The sequence below is a fragment of the Psittacula echo genome (genome assembly GCF_963264785.1).
Source record: "Psittacula echo genome assembly, chromosome: 17".
Taxonomy (NCBI): Eukaryota; Metazoa; Chordata; class Aves; order Psittaciformes; family Psittacidae; genus Psittacula; species Psittacula echo.
In genome coordinates, this window is record NC_137753.1 from 7,409,339 (window position 1) to 7,428,432 (window position 19,094).

The window sequence follows — 19,094 nt, forward strand, 5'->3', positions numbered from 1 at the left end:
TATGGGGGGAGTCATGGCTGGATATGGGGGGAGTCATGGCTGGATATGGGGGGAGTCATGGCTGGATATGGGGGGTTGCAGGGGGTCACAGCTGGATATATGGAGTCAGCTGAAAATGGAGGGAGTCACAGCTGGATATGGGGATTACAGCTGGATATGGGGGTTACAGCTGGATATTGGGGGTCACAGCTGGATGTGGGGGTCACAGGGGGGTATTCTCTTGGGGGTGCAGGTGCCTGTTTCTGACCCCCCCATTTCTCCCCCCCCCAGTTTATTTCCGGGCGCTGGTGAACTTCACCCGCAGCATCGACTACAGCCGGCGGCTGGAGGACCCCGAGTCCGAGGAGTTCCGGGAGATCTCCGAGGCCGTCGTGGACGCGGTGAGTGGGGGGTGCTGCGGGTGGGGGGCACCCATAGGAGCACCCTGACCCCCCTTGTTCTGCCCCCCCCCTCAGCTGGAGTCAGAGTATTACAAGGTGCCCGGGGAGCAAATGGTCAGCGTGGTCTTCATCAAGTGAGATGGGGGGGGTCTGGGGGGGTTTGGGGGGCACCGAGGGGATTGGGGGGACAAGGGAGGACTGGGGAGGTTTGGGGGTGCAGGGGGAATTGGGGGGATGGGGAGGATTGGGGGTTCCTATGGGGACGTTTTGGGGTGGGGGGGGATTTGGGCCGGGGAGTTTGGGGATCAAGGGGGGATGGAGAGGTTTTGGGGTGCAGGAGAGATCTGGGGTGAGATTATGGGGATGGGGAGGTTTAGAGGGAGCTATGGAGGAGTTTTGGGGTGCGGGGGAAGGTTGGGCTGACGAGTTTGGGGGGGCAGGAGGATGGGGGGGGCAGAGAGGTTTTGTGGGGGGTTGGGTTGCCGGGGGGGGTTTGAGGGTGATGGGGATGTCCTGGGGATGCTGTGGGGGTTTTGTGGGTTCAGGGGAAGTTTTGGGGGTGCAGGGGATGTTTGTGGGTGATGGGGGGGTTGCGGGAGGCTGGTTTATGGGTTGAGGGCAGGTTTTGGGGTGCTGACCCCCCCTTTGCCCCCCCAGGGAGCTGGAGGGTGACGTGTTCGTGGAGCTGGACGTGGGCTCGGAGGGCAACGGGGACGAGCGGCAGCTCGGGGGGGTCCTGCGGGACCTGCTGGCCGGGGGCTCCATCGCCTCCTACGTCACCTCCCCGCATGGCTTCCAGTTCCGGCGCCTGGGGGCCGGTCAGTGCCCGGGCTCAGACCCCCCCATATCAACCCATAGCCCGTCCCATGTATTGGTGTGCCTTGACCCCCCCAGACCCGGTGGGGGCTGTTGGGGTTCACGCTGACCATGTCCGTGTCCGTCCCCCCCCCCGGCAGTGACCCCCCATCCGCGGCCCTGCACCCCCACGGAGTTCACGTGCGGCAGCGGCGACTGCGTCCCCGGCGAGTACCGGTGCGACCGGAGACACGACTGCCGCGACGGCTCCGACGAGCTCGGCTGCGGTGAGACCCAGAGCCCCCACGGCACCCCCATAGCCCCCCTGTGCCCCATAGACCTGCTGCACCCCCAGAACCCCCCACTGGACACCCATTGCCCCCCCATAACCCCACTTATTACCATCCCTAAACCCCATAACCCCCCCATTCCCCCATATCCCACATAACCCCTCCATTTCTCCTCCTGCAATCTGATTTTCCTCTATCCTACATAACCCTTTGCGCTGCACCCCCGTTTACCCCTGGAACCCCCCCATACACCCTCATTTCCCCCATAATCTCCCATAACTCCTCCTCACCTCTATTTCCCCCTATAACCCCCCCAGTGCCTCCCATTTCCTCTCTCTACCCCATAACCCTACGTTTCCCCCATACTCCCCCATTGCCCCCTATTTCCCCCCATACCCTCCTATACCCCCTCGCCCCCATAACCCCCATCCCCACAGACCTCTCCACGCGGGTGCCCCCCACCACGTCCCACCCGGCTGCCACCACGCGCCCGCTGAGCACCGCCATGGCTGCCATCACCCCAGCGCCGCGGCGCCCCGGCACCCCCCGGCCCCACAAGCCGCCGGTCGATGGGTGCCGGGCGGGAGAAGCCGCATGTACCGATGGGCACTGCATCCCCCGTGACTACCTGTGCGATGGAGAGGCCGACTGCGCCGACGGCAGCGACGAGGAGGCTTGCGGTGAGTCCACGGCAGCGCCATAGGGGAGGGTGCAGGAGGCACCCATGGGTGCTGACCCCGTCCCCCATCACCCAGGCACCCCGTCCCCCTGCGAACCCAACGAGTTCAAGTGCCGCAACGGGCACTGCGCGCTCAAGCTTTGGCGATGCGACGGCGAGAACGACTGCGGTGATGGCTCCGACGAGGCCGATTGCCGTGAGTGTGGATGGGTTGGGGACACGGGGGCGATGCGGCCGCGGCTGACGCGTGTCACTGTCACCCTGCAGCCACCAAGGCGCCCGGCGCGGCGTGCGGGCCGGCGGAGTTCCGGTGCGTGGCCAGCGGGACCTGCATCCGCGCCAGCTACCAGTGCGACCGCGAGCCCGACTGCCCCGACCGCTCCGATGAGGTTGGCTGCGGTGAGTGACACCGGAGGGGACAGGGTGGCTGGAGGGGGACGGCTCTGAGCTCTGACAGGCCTGCGGTTGGGGATGCTGTGCGGGGATGTGGTGTGGTGGCACTGGGATGGGGACTCTGTGCCAAGGGACCAGGATGGGAACGTTGTGCCTGAGGACTGCATGACATGGCACTGAGGGCACTACAGCCAGAGAGCCCCTGTCGAGGGTCCAGGTGAGGGACCCTGTGCTGGTGACCCTGTGCTGGTGACCCTGTGCCATGGCACTGGGCTGGGGACATTGTGGAGACCCTGTGCCATGGGATGTTGTGCCCATGGAGCCTGTGCCATGGCACAGGGCTGGGGACATTGCACCGAGACAGCCTGTGCCATGGGGCCAGGTGCAGGGTGGTGATGGTGTCACGGGCAGTGCCGTGTCCTGGTGTGGGGTTGTGATGGGTGTTGCGGGCAGGGCCACGTCCCAGTCCAGGGTTGTGACTGTGTCATGAGCAGGGCTGTGTCCCGGTGCAGGGTGGTGACAGTGTTGCGGGTTGTGGCGGTGTCGCGGGCAGGGCCGTGCTCCAGTGCAGGGTGGTGACGGTGTTGCAGGTGGTGACAGTGTCGCAGGCAGGGCTGTGTCCCGGTGCAGGGTTGTGATGGATGTTGCGGGTTGTGGTGGTGTTGCGGGCAGGGCCGTGTCCCGTTGCGGGGTGGTGACGGTGTTGCGGGTTGTGACGGGTGTTGCGGGCAGTGCCCCCGCAGGTGGTGTCGCTGCCGCGGGACGCGGTGCGGGCCGTGCCGGGTCAGACTGTCACCTTCACGTGCGCGGCCACCGGTGTCCCCACACCCATTGTCACCTGGCGCCTCAACTGGGGACACCCCCCCAGCAGCCACAGGTGGGCGGGGCCTAAGGGATGGTGGGAGGGGCTTATGAATGGGGGGAGCTTATCAACGAGGAGGGGGTGTGGCCTTCGGATGGGCGGAGCTTGTGGGTCTGGGGGCTGAGGGGTGGGAAGCGGAACAGGGCTTGGGGCGGGGCTTGTGCTGGTGGGAGGGGCTTTAGTGGGGGCGTGGTTTGTGCTGATGGGCGGGGCTTAGGGCGGTGCATCAGAAAGGGGCGGGGCTTAGAGCCAGCTGGGCTGCGTGGAGGGCGTGGTCTATGCTTAGGGGTGGAGCTTGGGTGTGAGCAGGGCTGTGCTCTGTTGTACGGGTGTGCCTGTGTGCTAGGTGTAGCGGGCGTACAAGGTGTACTGGTGTGCCTGTGCGCTGGATGCACTGAGTGTACCAGTGTGCCTGTGTGCTGGGCGTACTGGGTGTACCTGTGTGCCTGTGTGCTGGGTGTGCTGGGTGTACCTGTGTGCCTGTGTGCCGGTGTGCTGGGTGTACCTGTGTGCCTGTGTGCTGGGTGTGCTGGGTGTGCCTGTGTGCCTGTGTGCCGGTGTGCTGGGTGTACCTGTGTGCCTGTGTGCTGGGTGTGCTGGGTGTACCTGTGTGCCTGTGTGCCGGTGTGCTGGGTGTACCTGTGTGCCGGGTGTACCAGGTGTACCGGGTGTACTGGTGTGCCTGTGTTCTGGGTGTGCTGGCTATACCGGTGTGCTTGTGTGCTAGATGTATTGGGTTTACCAGCGTGCCTGTGTGCTGGGTATACCGGGCGTACCAGTGTGCCTGTGTTCTGGGTGTGCGGGGTGTACTGGAGTGCCTGTGTTCTAGGTGTGCTGGCTGTACCGGTGTGCCTGTGTTATGGATGTGCTGGCTATACCGGTGTGCCTGTGTGCTGGGTGTACCGGGCATCCCGGTGTGCCAGGTGCCAGGTGCCAGTCGTGCCATGCAGGGTGTCGATCGTGAGCGAGGCCGGGCAGGGCACGTTGACCATCCGCGACGTGAAAGAATCCGACCAGGGTGCCTACACCTGCGAGGCCATCAACACCCTGGGCATGGTGTTCGGCATCCCTGACAGCATCCTCACCGTCACCCGCCCTGGTGAGCATCCCTCCTCCCTGTCCCGTCCCCTCCACCATGCCGCTGTCACCATCACCCACTGTGTCTCCCCTCTCCGCAGGGCCATGTCCCGAGGGCCACTTCGAGGTGACAGGGAAATCCCGCTGCCTGCCCTGCTTCTGCTTCGGTGTCACCACCTCCTGCCGCGCCACCGCCCGGCACCGGCACCGCCTGCACCTGCGCTTCGACCGCCCTGATGACTTCAAGGGTGAGTGATGGGGGCAAGGGACAGGGGACAAGGGGCATGGTGGGGGCTGAGCATCTCCTCGCAGGTGTCAACGTGACGGTGCCAGCGGCGCCGTCCCCACCGGTGCTCTCGGCCACCCAGCTCCACGTGGATGTGGGTTCTGAGGAATTCCAGCTCCTGGATCTGTCCCGACGCTTCCTGGCCCTCGATGCCTTCTGGGCGCTGCCAGACGCATTCCTTGGGGACAAGGTGATGCTGGGGTGGTGACAGGGATGGGGATTGGTGACACTGGGTTGGGTTTGGGGTCGCCGGTGTGGCGGCTGCTGACAGCCCACGGTGCTGCAGGTGGATGCCTATGGGGGAGCGCTGAGCTATGGGGTGCGGTACCGGCTGGGACGCGGCCCCCCCGAGCCCACCACACACCCCGATGTGCTGCTGCGGGGCCATGGGCGGCAGCTGCGGGCGCGCGATGGGGACACCCAGCCCGATGTCCTCAACCGGCGGCACGTGCCCTTCACCGAGGTGGGGAGGACCGGCATGGGTGGTGGGGGTGATGGTGGTGGAAGGGTGGGAGCATCATGGCTGTGATGGTGGATGGGTAATGGTGATGTTGGTGGTGGTGGGTGGGTGATGGTGGGAGGTTGGTGGCAGTGACAGTGTGTGGGTGATGGTGGTGATGGGGGGGGGGTCAGTGATGGTAGTGATGGGTGGTTGATGGTGGTGGTGGAAGGGTGGTGGTTGGTGGGTGTTGCTGGTGATCATGGATGAGTGACAGTAGTGGTAAGAGGGTGATGCAGGTGATGGTGAGTGGGTGATGGTGGTGGTGAAAGGGTGATGGTCTTTGGGTGATGCCACTGGTGATGGGTATCTGATGATGGTGGTGAAAGGGTGATGGTGGGTGTGTGGTAGCAGTGATGATGGGTGGGTGACAGTGGTTGTGATGGTGATGGTTGTGGTGATGGGTGGGTGACGGTGATGCTGGTAATGGTGGTGGTGGAAGGGTGATGGGTGGGTGCTGGTGGTGTCAGGTGGGTAATATCAGTGTTACCATCACTGCGGGGTGACGCCGGTGTCACCATCCCTGTAGGACCGCTGGGAGGACGAGGAGGGCGGCCCGGTGAGCCGGGAGCTGCTGCTGCTGGTGCTGCAGGACCTGGAGGGCATCTTCATCCGCGCGGTGTACGACGGGCGCATGGCCAGCGTGGGGCTCAGTGACGTGGCCATGGACATCACCAGCACCACTGACACCGGCCTGGGGCCAGCCGGAGACGTCGAGGAGTGCAGGTGATGCTCGCAGCGAGGTGCCAGGCTCGGTGCCACCACCAACCACGACGGCACCATCACACCGCTGTGTCCCCAGGTGCCCCGTGGGCTACACGGGGCTGTCGTGCCAGCGCTGTGCCACCCGCTTCGAGCGGGTGACAAAGGGACCCTACCTGGGGACGTGCTCCGGCTGCGGCTGCCACGGGCACTCCAGTACCTGCGACCCCGTTTTTGGGCACTGCCTGGTGAGGAGCAGGGTGACAAGGGGATGGGGACGTGGTTTGGTGTCACCACCCCCCCCGTGCCACGTGTGTGTCCCCCCCAGAACTGCCAGCACAACACCGAGGGTCCCCAGTGCGAGAAGTGCAAACCTGGCTTCTTCGGCGATGCCACCAAGGGCACGGCCACCGCCTGTCACCCGTGTCCCTGTCCCTACACGGAGCCGGCTCGGAGGTGGGTGACAGCCCCCGGGGACACCCCGAACCCCCCCGATAAGATGTCACCATCCCTTGGTGTGTCCCTGTCGCTGTCACCGCAGGTTTTCGGAGTCGTGTTTCCTGGACACCGATGGACAAGCCACGTGTGACGCCTGCGCTCCCGGTTACGCCGGGCGCCGCTGCGAGAGGTGACAGGGTTGGGGGGTCCCTCAACACCCCCCCAACACCGGAGACCCCCCCCTCAACCCATCACCCCCATCCCCATAGGTGCGCCCCGGGCTACGAGGGAGACCCCATCCAGCCGGGCGGCAAGTGCACCCCAATCGGTGAGTTGGGGGGTGAACCCCTGCCCTATGGGTGCTCCCTGCCACCCATGGGTGCCCTCCCCTGCCCTCACCGTTGCTGCCCATTGCAGGTCAGGAGCTCATCAAGTGTGATGCCCGTGGGGGCAAGGATGAGGATGGTGGCACGTGTCGGTGCAAGGTGAGGGCAGGGAGCTGGGACGGTGGTGGTGGGGGCTCCTGTTCCCCACTGCACCCAGTGGGATCCCCAATAGCACCCTGGGGTTCCCAGTCCAATCCCCCATGGCACCCAGCCTGATCCCTGGGGTACCCATTCTGATCCCCCCAGCACCCAGTCCAAGCCCCCTATAGCATCCCGCCTTATTCCTGGGGTACCCAATCCCACCCCCTCAGCACCCAGGCCACCCCTGCCCCATAGCACCCAGTCCCACCCCCATGGGACCCAGTCTGACCCCAGCTATGGTACCAGTCCAATCTCTGGGGTTCCCAGTTCAATCCCCCATAGCACCCAGTTTGACCCCCTCATGGCACCCAATCAACCTCCCCCCAGCACCCAGTCCCCCCCGTATCCCAGTCCCCCAGCACCAAACTGGTCCAATCCCCGATACCCCCCATAACCGCCCCTGTTACCCCCCGGTAACCCCCGTGCCCCGTTGCCGCAGTCCAACGTGCGGGGCCGGCTCTGCGACTCCTGTGCCTCCGGCACGTTCCACCTGAGCGCGGCCAACGCCGAGGGCTGCCTGCCCTGCTTCTGCATGGGCGTCTCGCGGCACTGCGCCAGCTCCGCCTGGAGCCGACACCAGGTACCACCACGGGGCCGGGCCAGGCTGCGCCAGGCCTTGCCGTGCCGTGTTGTGCCATGCAGTGCCATACCCGGCTGGGCCATTGCATCCCATGTTGTGCCATACCAGGCATGTCAAGCCATGCTGTGCCGTTATATGCTGTCCCTTGCCCTGCTTTGCCAAGTCAGGCCATACTATGATTTATAATGGTTTATATTCCACGTCCTTGCAGTGTTGTGCCATATCATGTAGGGTTGTGCCATGCCCTGCCATGTTGTCCCAAATCATGCCATATAGTGTCTTGCCATGCCATGATGTGCTGTGCCATGCCCTGCCTCACTGTGTCACGCTGCGCCATGCCATGTTGTGCTGAAATGGCATTGTCATGCATAGCTATGCTGTGCCACGTTGTGCTGTGCTGGGCCATGCGTTGCTGTTATGCCGTATAGCACCATGCTGTGCCATGCCATGCATTGCTGTTATGCCATATAGCACCATGCTGTGCAGTGCCATGCGATGCTGTTGTGCTACTGCATGCTGTGCCATGCTATGCATTGCCGTTATGCCATACAGTGCCATGCTGTGCCATGCTATGCATTGCCGTTATGCCATACAGTGCCATGCTGTGCTGTGCCATGCATTGCTGTTATGCCATATAGCACCACGCTGTGCCGTGTCGCACCACGCTGTGCCGTGCTGTTCCCGCACCAAGCCCGTTCCCTGTCCCCCTCCAGGTCGTGCTCACCGCCGAGGACACGGCGCCGCTGTCCCTGGCCACGGCAGCCGGGGCGCAGCCGGTGGGTGCCAGCGCCCGCTTCTCCTCGCCGCGGGAGCTGCTCTTCGACACCTTCCATGCGCTGCCCCGCGATGTCTACTACTGGGTGCTGCCCGCGGCCTTCGCCGGGGACAAGGTGCCGGTGCCGGGGCCAAGGGGGGGACACACGCGGTGGGTGCCCCCGTGCCCGGCTGAGTCTCACGTCCCCCCCGCAGGTGACGTCGTACGGCGGCGAGCTGCGGTTCACGGTGACGCACCGCGCGCCGCCGGGGGCACAGCCGCTGCCGCGCCAGCCCCACGTCCTGCTGCAGGGCAACGGCATCCTCCTGGAGCACTTCTCTGACACCAGCGTCCCCTCCGGCGTCCCCACCGCCGTCACCGTGCCCATCCGCGAGGTGAGGGCCGGCCCCTGTGTCCCCTGAGCCGGCGATGGCGGGGGGGACACCGTGGTCACCCCCTGGTTGTGCCGCAGCGCGCCTGGCGCAGAGCGGACGGGCGCGAGGCCACCCGGGAGCATCTGCTGATGGCTTTGGCTGATGTCGACCTCCTCATGGTCCGGGCGTCCTATGCGGAGCAGCCGGAGGAGAGCAGGTGCCGGGGACATGGGGACATCGGGATATGGGGACATGGGACATGTGGGTACAGGACCATGGGACACGGGGACATGTGGATATAGGGATACAGGGACATGGGGACATGAGGTCATGGGGAGATGGGGTCATGGGGAGATACGGATACAGGGACATGGAATATGGGGACATCGGGAGTTGGGGACATGGGGAGATGGGGACACAGGGACATGGAGATGTGGGAACATGGGGTCATGGGGAGATGGGGATACAGGGACATGGAACATTGGGACATGGGGACACGGGGACATGGGGAGTTGGGGACATGTGGATATAGGGATACAGGGACATGGGGACATGGGGCTATGGGATCATGGGGATATGGGGACATGGGGATATGGAGACACAGGGGCACGAGGATATGGCTGCATGGGGATGTGGGGAGATGAGGATATGGGGACACAGGGACATGAGGATATGGGTGCATGGGATCATGGGGAGATGAGGATATGGGGACACAAGGACATGGGGATATGGCTGCATGGGGACATGGGGAGATGAGGATATGGGGACACAGGACACAGGGATATGGGGATATGGGTGCATGGGATCACGGGGAGATGAGGGAGATGAGGATATGGGGACACAGGGACACAGGGATATGGGTGCATGGGGAGGTGGGGATATGGGGATATGGGGATACAGGGCCATGGGGCCACGAAGCCACGGGATCATGGGGAAATGGGGATATGGGGACACGGGGGCATGGGGAAAGGGGGACACGTGGCTATAGGGCCCCGGTGACACAGGGACACGGTGCCGCGTGGCGGCGGGCAGCCGGGCAGTGGGGACGTCCCCTCTCTCCGCAGGCTGTCCGATGTCACCCTGGACGTGGCGGTGCCGCACGCCACCGGGCGCCCGCCGGCGCTGGAGGTGGAGGATTGCACGTGCCCGGCCGGGTACCGGGGGGCCTCCTGCCAGGTGAGCCCCCCCCAGAGCCCCCTCCCCAGCACCGGGCACCCCCAGCAGCAGCCACATCACCCCCCCCGTCCCCGTGTGTCCCCACCACAGGACTGTGACACCGGGTACACCCGCAGCAGCGCCGGGCTCTACCTGGGCACGTGTGAGCCCTGCCAGTGCCACGGCCACGCCGCCGAGTGCCACCCCGAGACCGGCGTCTGCCAGGTGAGCTGGGGACAGCGTGGGGACCCCCCCGGCACCCCCATGGCCGTGCCAGTGACACCTCCCTCCCCGCATCCTCCTCTGCAGGGCTGCCGGGATCACACTGAAGGTCCCCAGTGTGACAAGTGCCAACCGGGCTACTACGGCGATGCCACCCGCGGCACCGCGGGCGACTGCCAGCCCTGTCCCTGCCATGGACCCCATGGGGAAAGCCAGTAGGTGCCACCCCCCGTGTCCCCTCCATCCCTGGGGACACCGGCGGGGTCTCACCCATCCCTTTGCCCCTCCATAGGGGGACCAAGACCTGCTTTGAAGACACGGATGGGCAGCCAACCTGCAGCGCCTGCGCGCCGGGGCACAGCGGGCGCCAGTGCCAGAGGTACAAGGGGACCCTGGGGGGGGTTTGGGGGGGGTGATTTATGGGGTGTAACCCCCCCTCATTGGCTCTTCTTATTGGTGACCCCCCTGTAGGTGCTCGCCTGGGTACGTGGGGGACCCACTGCGGGGGGAGCCGTGCCGAGGTGAGCGTCAAAGCAAAGGGGACGTGGTGGTGGCACTGATGGGGGTCACGTTAACCACTGTGTGTGTGCCCCCCCCAGAGCCGGGTGTCCCCGTAGGGCAGTGCCAGTGTGACCCACGCGGCAGCACCGGCGAGGGCTGCGACGCCAACGGGCAGTGCCACTGCAAGGTGAGCCCGGGGCCCCCATCAGCGTGTCCCCAAGCCCTGCGAGGCTGATGTCACCCCTGACGAGCGTCACCATCCCCTGCACAGGCCAACGTGGAGGGTCCCCGCTGTGCCTCCTGCCGGCCCCATCACTTCCACCTGAGCGCGGACGAGGCGGCCGGGTGCCTGCCCTGCTTCTGCATGGGCATTGTCCAGCACTGCGCCAGCACCGGCTATGCCCGCGGCACCGTGAGTGACCCCCCTTGTCCCCATGGTGTCCCCCTGGTGTCCCCACTGTGTCCCCATGGTGTCCCTGTTGTGTCCCCACTGTGTCCCCATGGTGTCCCCATTGTGTCCCCGTTGTGTCCCCGTTGTGTCCCCATGGTGTCCCCGTTGTGTCCCCGTTGTGTCCCCACTGTGTCCCCATGGTGTCCCCGTTGTGTCCCCGTTGTGTCCCCATGGTGTCCCCATGGTGTCCCCATGGTGTCCCCGTTGTGTCCCCACTGTGTCCCCATGGTGTCCCCATTGTGTCCCCATTGTGTCCCCATGGTGTCCCTATTGTGTCCCCATTGTGTCCCCGTTGTGTCCCCATGGTGTCCCCGTTGTGTCCCCATGGTGTCCCCATGGTGTCCCCGTTGTGTCCCCATGGTGTCCCCATGGTGTCCCCATTGTGTCCCCATGGTGTCCCCATGGTGTCCCCACTGTGTCCCCATGGTGTCCCCATGGTGTCCCCGTTGTGTCCCCATGGTGTCCCCATGGTGTCCCCGTTGTGTCCCCATGGTGTCCCCATGGTGTCCCCACTGTGTCCCCATGGTGTCCCCATTGTGTCCCCGTTGTGTCCCCGTTGTGTCCCCATGGTGTCCCCATGGTGTCCCCGTTGTGTCCCCATGGTGTCCCCATGGTGTCCCCGTTGTGTCCCCATGGTGTCCCCATGGTGTCCCCACTGTGTCCCCACTGTGTCCCCATGGTGTCCCCATTGTGTCCCCGTTGTGTCCCCATGGTGTCCCCATGGTGTCCCTATTGTGTCCCCATGGTGTCCCCGTTGTGTCCCCATGGTGTCCCCATGGTGTCCCCGTTGTGTCCCCATGGTGTCCCCATGGTGTCCCCATTGTGTCCCCATGGTGTCCCCATGGTGTCCCCGTTGTGTCCCCATGGTGTCCCCATGATGCCCCCAGTGTCCCCAGCCCCTTGCTCACCCGTTACCCGCGCTCCATAGGTGCAGACGCGGTTCAGTGCCGGGGATGCCCAGGGCTTCGCGCTGGTGAACCGGCAGCGCAGCACCCGCGTGGGCTCCGGCTTCACGGTGCAGCCAGGGCCCCCCCAGCCCCGCCTCAGCTACGGCCGCTTCGGGGACCTGCCCCCCGACTCCTACTACTGGCAGCTGCCGCCCCCCTACCAAGGGGACAAGGTGATGGGGTCCCCCCCCCGCAGGGACAGGGGTGCACCGGGAGCTCTGCCGGAGCCGCCCCTGTCCCCTGCCTCCCCCCTTTTCTTTTTCCCCCTTTCCCTCCTCCCCTTTCCCTTTACCCCTTTTTCCTTCCTCATCCCTATCTCATCCCATCGCCTTCCCTATCCCCATCCCCATTCCAATCCTCTCCCTTTCCCTTTCCCCCTCCTTCTCTGTCTCTCTCTCCATCTCCTTCCTCTCCCTCTTCCTTTTCTTCTTCCTTTACCTTCACTTTCCCCTGTCCTGCCCCTTCCCTTTCCCATTCCCATCCTGTTCCCATCCACATCCCTATCCTGTCCTTCCCATTCCTGGTCCCATCCCATCCCCATCCCCATTTCAGTCCCATCCTGCCCCTTCCTTTTCCCATCCCATCCTGTTCCCATCCACATCCCTATCCTATCCTGTCCTGTCCATTCCCATTCCCAGTCCATCCCGTCCCATCCTCATCCCCATCCCCATTTCAATCCCATCTTACCCCTTCCCATTCCCATCCCACCGTCTTCCTATCCACTTCGCTATCCTGACCTGCCCATTCCCATTCCCAATCCCATCCCACCCCCATCCCTGTCCCCATCCAACTCTGCCCCTTCCCCTTCCCCTTCCCATCCCAATCCTTTTCCCCATTCCAATCCCGATCCCATCCCACCATCTCCCCATAGGTGGGCTCCTACGGCGGGCGCCTCCGCTACACCCTCACCTACACACCGGGGGCGCAGGGATCCCCCCTGCCTGACGCCGACATCCAGATCACGGTACGGGGGTGCTGGGGTCAATGGGACACCACAGGCTGACACCAGGACCCCCCGTGACCCCTTCTGTCCCCCCTGTCCCCACAGGGCAATGACATCACTCTGGTGGCCCGTCAGCCCCACCTGCCCCCAGGCACCCCCCAGGCCTTCGAGATCGTATTCCGGGAGGTAGGAGGGGTCCCTGGTGTCCTGCAGAGCCCCTGTGTCCCCCCCAACACCCCCTGACACCCCCCTGCCCGCAGCAATACTGGCAGCGCCCGGACGGACAACCGGCGACACGGGAGCATCTCCTGATGGCTTTGGCCGACCTGGATGAGATCCTCATCCGAGCCACCTACTCCACCAGCACGGCCGCATCCGGCATCGCCGAGGTCTCCATGGATGTGGCCGTGCCCCCCCAGCCCGGCCTCCCCCCGGCCCTTGAGGTGGAGGAGTGCCGCTGCCCCCCCGGGTACCACGGGCTGTCCTGCCAGGTGAGCCCCTGCATCCCTCAGCATCCCCCTGCATCCCCACAACCCTTCCCAGGGGTGTTTTGGGGGTGTCATAACACTGAACCCCCCCTTTTTCTTCCTCCCCCCACCAGGATTGTGCCCCCGGTTACACCCGCACCGGGGGGGGGCTGTACCTGGGGCACTGTGAGCTCTGCGAGTGCAATGGGCATTCCGAGAGCTGCCACCCCGAGAGCGGCGTCTGCTCCGTAAGGCTTCACCTTGAGCAGGTTTTTGGGGGGTTCTGGGGGTGTCAACCCAGCCCTGACCCCCCCACTGTGTGTGTGTTTCCCCCCCAGGGATGCCTGCACAACACAGCAGGGGACTTCTGTGACCAATGTGCCCCTGGGTTCTATGGGGATGCTACCGCCGGTACCCCTGAGGACTGCCAGCCCTGTGCCTGTCCCCTCCCGTACCCCGAGAACCAGTGAGTGCCGCTGCTGGGCTGGGGGTGCTGGGGGTGCTGGGGGGGGGACGTGTCCCCATCTCGTCCGTGTGTCCCCATCCAGGTTCTCCAGGACCTGTGAGAGTTTGGAGGGTGGTGGGTACCGCTGCACCGCCTGTGAGCCGGGATACACCGGGCAGTACTGCGAGCGGTGAGCATCGGCACCCCAAACACATCCCATAGACCCACCCCAAAACACACCCCCAAACCCACCCTGATGGGGTCACCCCATGTACCCACCCCCAAACCCCATCCTGATGGGGTCACCCCATGTACCCACCCCCAAACCCCATCCTGATGAGGTCACCCCATGTACCCACCCCCAAACCCACCCTGATGGGCTCACCCCATGTACCCACCCCCAAACCCACCCTGATGGGCTAACCCCAAAATACCCACCCTAAAGTGCTCACCCCAATATACTCACCCCAATGTTCTCCTGCTGCACTCACCTCAGTAAGCCCACCCTGATGGACTCACCCTGATATACCCACCCCAAAATACTCACCCCTATGAGCTCACCCCAATACACGCAACCTGATGGACTCACCCCAATATGTGCATCTCGACATACCCACCCCAAAGTGCTCACCCCAATATACCCACCCTGATATACTCACCCCAACATTTGAACCCTGATATACTCACCGCAGTATACGCAACCCAATAGAGTCACCCTGATAGACCCACCCCTATGAGCTCACCCCAATATATGCCCCTCAATATCCCCTCTGGACCCACCCCAAGATAAGAACTGTGATATACCCTCACCAATATACTCACCTCTATGAGTTCAGCCTGATATATGCACCCCAACATATCTACCCTAATGTCCTCACCCCAATATTTGAACCCTGATATACCCACCCTGACCTACCCATCTCAGTATACTCACCCCAATAACATGAACCCCAATATACCCACCCCAATATACCCATCCCTATGAGCGCACCCCAATATATGCACCCTAATGCGCTCACCCTGACATAGGCACCCCAATATTCCCACCCCAATAGTCACCCCAATACATGAACCCTGTTATATTCACCCCAATATACCCAACCCGATAGAGTCACCCCAATATATGAACCCTGTTATATTCACCCAAATATACCCACCCCAATAGAGTCACCCCAATATATGAACCCTGTTATATTCACCCCAATATACCCAGCCCAATAGAGTCACCCCGATATATGAACCCTGATACACTCACCCCAATATACCCAACCCAATGGTCACCCCAATATATGAACCCTGATACACTCACCCCAATATACCCAACCCAACAGTCACCCCAATATATGAACCCTGATACACTCACCCCAATATACCCAACCCAATGGTCACCCCAATATATGAACCCTGATACACTCACCCCAATATACCCAACCCAATAGAGTCACCCCAGTACATGAACCCTGATACACTCACCCCAATAAACCCTCCCAATATACCCCCATGCCATTCCCCCCAGTATATGCACCCCAATGCACCCCTCAACCCCTCCGCACCCCTTGTCCCCGCAGCTGCGCCCCCGGCTATGTGGGTGACCCATCGGTGCCCGGGCAGGGCTGTGTCCCGGTGGGCCCTCCGGTGCCGCTGGCCGTCCGCGTGCACCCACCGCGCACCGCGGTGGCTCAGGGCAGCGCCGTCACCTTGCGGTGCCAGGCCACCGGGGACCCCCCCTTCTACTACCACTGGGCACGGGAAGACGGGAGACCCCTCCCCGAGGGTGCCCAGAGCCGGCAGCAAGGTATGGGGTGGCACTGGGGTGTCCCCAAGGCTGGGGGGGGGGATGTGGAGTGTCACACACGTGTGTGTCCCCCCCCCAAGGTGAGGAGCTGCACTTTGCCAGCATCCAGCCCTCCGAAGCCGGCGTCTACATCTGCTCCTGCCGCAACCTGCGGCACAGCAACGCCAGCCGCGCCGAGGTCATCGTCACCGGTGGGTCACGGTCACCCAGGGGACACGCGCTGTGCGGGGGGAGCGGGGCTGAACTCTCCTGTCTCGGCACAGAGACCCCTGGCAAAGCCATCACCGTCACGGTGGAGGAGAAGCGGGTGCAGCGGGTGAAGCCTGGGGCTGACGTCACCTTCGTCTGCACCGCCAAGAGCAAGGTGAGCGTGGGGGCACCCCTGGGTGCCCATGGGGATGTGCAGGGCATGGGGACACCTTTGGATGCCCATAGGGATGTGCAGGGCATGGAAACACCTCTGGGTGCCTATGGGGATGTGCAGGACTCAGGGACACCCTTGGGTACCCAGCCGGTCCTGTGGGCCCCCAAACACCCTCAAGTGCCTGTGTACCTCTATGGCACACACTGGGTGCTCCATGGGTGCCCGGATGGGTGTGCAGCCCCAGCAGCCCCCTGCGCGTGCCCATCCCGGTGGCCTCAGGCCTGCCCCTGTCCCGTCCCCCCCAGTCTCCTGCCTACACGCTGGTGTGGACGCGGCAGAACCACGGCTCGCTGCCGGCCGGGGCCGTGGACTTCAATGGCATCCTGACCCTGCGGCGCGTGCGGCCCGAGGACGCCGGCGTCTACATCTGCACCGGCTCCAACATGTTGGATATGGACGAGGGCACCGCCACGCTCTACGTGCAGGGTGAGCCATGGTGATGGGCACCCTAGAGCCCAGGCACCGGGGTGATGGGCACAGCCAGCACGCAGATGCCAGCACGTGATGGGCACCCAGACGCTGGGTGCGTTTGGTGCCATGAAGCCATGGTGAGTGACAGGCTTGGCACCCAGGCACCAGGGGATGGGCTCTCTGGGTGCCCAGACACTGGGGTGATGGATCTGCTCGTTGCCGAGATGCCAGGGTGACGGGCACAGTGGGTGCGTAGACACCAAGGTGATGGGCATGGTGGGTGCCTAGACGCCGGGATGATGGGCTTGCTGGCTGCCCAGGCACTGGGGTGATGGGCAAGCTCGGTGCCCAGATGCCAGGGTGATGGGCAGACCCGCCATGTAGACATGGGGGTGATGGACATGCTTGGCTCTCAGAGGCTGGGGTGCTGGGGTAGGGCAGTGCCCAGACACCCGGGTGATGGGCTCCCCTGACACCCGCATCCTCTTGCAGCACCCTCCAAGACTCAGATGTTTTATGGCCCCGTTGAGTTTATGGAGGGGCACAGACCGGGTAAGTCACCGTGTGGAGGGGCCTGGGGGGGGTCCACGCGCTGCCCCCCACCCACTGCATGCTGGGGCTCCACCGTGCACCCCACTGTGCACCGCGCCACGCCACCCCCCCCACCCCGCTTCCCACCGCTCCAGCACCATGGGGGGGGGCCCGGCCATCCCTGAGCCCCCCCCTCGGGTGTCACCGCAGCCGGCACCGCCGCAGCCCCCACCGCCGCCGTGGAGCCGGCGCAGCTGAGTGTGGCACCGGGGCAGCCGGCAGAGTTCCGCTGCGTGGGCACCGGCAGCCCCCTGCCCACCCTCGAGTGGCTCGGTAGGTGCCTGCGGGGATGGGGGCTCGCTGCGGTACCGGGCTCGGGGATGCGGTGATGGGGGTGACACCGGGCTGTGCCCCCCTCTCAGGAGCGCTGCCGCCGCGGGCTGTGGTCCATGGGGGGACGCTGCGGTTCAGCGCCGTGGAGCCCGCGGATGAGGGGCACTACCTGTGCCGGGCGCGCAGCAGCGCCGGGCAGCACACGGCACGGGCCTTCCTCCATGTGCAAGGTGAGTGCTGTCCCTGTTGTCCTGGTTATCCCTATCATCCTCATTATCCTCATTATCCCTGTCATCTTCCATTGGCCATCCCCCTCATCACGGTCATCCTCATCATCCCCATCATCCCTGTCACCACCATCATCCTCATCACTGTTATCGCCTACATCACCCCCCTTGGCCCCATCATCCCTGTCATTGATCTCCATCATTCCCGTCAGCTCCATTGTCCCCATCGCCCCCATCATGCCCATCACCATCATCCCTGTCATTTCCCATCATCCGTTGCCCTCATCACCATCATCCACCAGACATCCCCATCATTCCCGTTATCCCCATTGTCGCCATCATCCCTGTCACCACCATCATCTCTGTCACCCCCCATCGTCCCCACCACCCCTCATTGTCCCCATCATCCCCACAACCCCCATCACCTCCATCCTCCCCTTCATCCCCTGTTGTCCCCATCATCCTCATCACTCCCATCACTCCCATCACCCCCGTCCCCTCCTGTCCCTACAGACGCCGGCGCACCGCAGGTGCAGGTGAGCCCGGAGCAGACGGAGGTGCAGGAGGGCTCCACGGTGCGGCTCTACTGCCGGGTCTCGGGGTCACCCACCGCCACCATCACCTGGGAGAAGCAGGGGGGCACCCTGCCGCCGCAGGTGAGCTGGGCACTGGCACCCTAGGGTGCTCCTGGGGCTGTGTGTGCACCGTGGGTGCTGCTCACACCCACCCTTGTGCCGCAGTCCCGCACCGAACACGGTGACATCGCCACGCTGGTCATCCCCACCGTGACAGAGGCCGATGGGGGTATCTACCTCTGTGTGGGCACCAGCGCCGCGGGCATGGCTCGCGCTGCCATCAACGTGGTGGTGGTGCCAGGTGAGGAGGGTGAGGAGCATCAGTGGGGTTTGGGGTGGTTCTGGGGGGCCACCACCCACCCGTGTCCCCCCTTTTCCCCCATGCAGGGTCAGCACCGCCTGTGCGCATCGAGTCCTCATCCCCATCCGTCACCGAGGGGCAGACCCTGGACCTTGACTGTGTGGTGGCTGGAGCCGGCGCCACCACCGTGACGTGGTATAAGCGTGGTGGCTCCCTGCCTGCTGGGCACCAGGTATGGCACCGGCAGCACCGGCGGCACCGGCAGCACCCCACATCCTGCCCTGTGCCCCGCTGTGTGACACCAACGCATGTCCCCAACCGCAGGTTTCAGGGTCCCGGCTCCGTGTCCCCCATGTCACAGCGGCTGACTCAGGGGAGTACGTGTGCCGGGCGAGCATGGGGACCACCATCCGGGAGGCATCCGTCACCGTCACCGTCGTGGCTGGATCTGGCTCATCCTATGGTGAGACTGGGCTCGGTGGCACCAGCAGGGATGTGCTGGTTGCAGATGGGGGCTCATGGCTCTGTCCTTCCCCCCAGGGCCACCAGCTTCAGGTGTCCCCATCCGCATCGATGCGTCTTCATCCACCGTGGCCGAGGGACAGAGCCTGGACCTCAACTGCATCGTGGCCGGGCAGGGACAGGCCACTGTCACCTGGTACAAGCGCGGGGGATCCCTCCCAGCCAAGCACCAGGTAGGGGACATGGGGAGGATGGCACCAGTGGGGTT

The 19,094-nt window shown here is 64.2% G+C and overlaps 1 protein-coding gene across 1 annotated transcript in view; it reads left to right on the forward strand.

The window, feature by feature from the left end:
- The window catches only part of HSPG2 (heparan sulfate proteoglycan 2), a gene marked incomplete at both ends in the record, with an annotated part of 38,256 nt that overhangs the window by 1,397 nt on the left and 17,765 nt on the right, over positions 1–19,094 (forward strand). The window contains 48 exons of the mRNA XM_080631007.1: positions 271–380; positions 456–514; positions 1,038–1,198; positions 1,337–1,462; positions 1,903–2,145; positions 2,221–2,340; positions 2,412–2,543; positions 3,270–3,414; positions 4,350–4,498; positions 4,578–4,724; positions 4,789–4,952; positions 5,049–5,225; positions 5,791–5,987; positions 6,064–6,211; positions 6,292–6,419; positions 6,505–6,591; positions 6,671–6,729; positions 6,819–6,886; positions 7,368–7,508; positions 8,222–8,398; positions 8,478–8,657; positions 8,735–8,853; positions 9,701–9,812; positions 9,903–10,016; positions 10,101–10,228; positions 10,306–10,392; positions 10,485–10,534; positions 10,613–10,701; positions 10,786–10,926; positions 11,894–12,085; positions 12,784–12,876; positions 12,961–13,041; positions 13,116–13,346; positions 13,457–13,570; positions 13,661–13,788; positions 13,871–13,957; positions 15,336–15,562; positions 15,643–15,753; positions 15,826–15,926; positions 16,232–16,412; positions 16,890–16,949; positions 17,139–17,261; positions 17,351–17,491; positions 18,002–18,144; positions 18,229–18,364; positions 18,451–18,596; positions 18,689–18,827; positions 18,905–19,059. Of these exons, the coding sequence (XP_080487133.1) occupies positions 271–380; positions 456–514; positions 1,038–1,198; positions 1,337–1,462; positions 1,903–2,145; positions 2,221–2,340; positions 2,412–2,543; positions 3,270–3,414; positions 4,350–4,498; positions 4,578–4,724; positions 4,789–4,952; positions 5,049–5,225; positions 5,791–5,987; positions 6,064–6,211; positions 6,292–6,419; positions 6,505–6,591; positions 6,671–6,729; positions 6,819–6,886; positions 7,368–7,508; positions 8,222–8,398; positions 8,478–8,657; positions 8,735–8,853; positions 9,701–9,812; positions 9,903–10,016; positions 10,101–10,228; positions 10,306–10,392; positions 10,485–10,534; positions 10,613–10,701; positions 10,786–10,926; positions 11,894–12,085; positions 12,784–12,876; positions 12,961–13,041; positions 13,116–13,346; positions 13,457–13,570; positions 13,661–13,788; positions 13,871–13,957; positions 15,336–15,562; positions 15,643–15,753; positions 15,826–15,926; positions 16,232–16,412; positions 16,890–16,949; positions 17,139–17,261; positions 17,351–17,491; positions 18,002–18,144; positions 18,229–18,364; positions 18,451–18,596; positions 18,689–18,827; positions 18,905–19,059 (6,347 nt within the window). The remainder of the gene's footprint in view (positions 1–270; positions 381–455; positions 515–1,037; positions 1,199–1,336; positions 1,463–1,902; positions 2,146–2,220; positions 2,341–2,411; positions 2,544–3,269; positions 3,415–4,349; positions 4,499–4,577; positions 4,725–4,788; positions 4,953–5,048; positions 5,226–5,790; positions 5,988–6,063; positions 6,212–6,291; positions 6,420–6,504; positions 6,592–6,670; positions 6,730–6,818; positions 6,887–7,367; positions 7,509–8,221; positions 8,399–8,477; positions 8,658–8,734; positions 8,854–9,700; positions 9,813–9,902; positions 10,017–10,100; positions 10,229–10,305; positions 10,393–10,484; positions 10,535–10,612; positions 10,702–10,785; positions 10,927–11,893; positions 12,086–12,783; positions 12,877–12,960; positions 13,042–13,115; positions 13,347–13,456; positions 13,571–13,660; positions 13,789–13,870; positions 13,958–15,335; positions 15,563–15,642; positions 15,754–15,825; positions 15,927–16,231; positions 16,413–16,889; positions 16,950–17,138; positions 17,262–17,350; positions 17,492–18,001; positions 18,145–18,228; positions 18,365–18,450; positions 18,597–18,688; positions 18,828–18,904; positions 19,060–19,094) is intronic.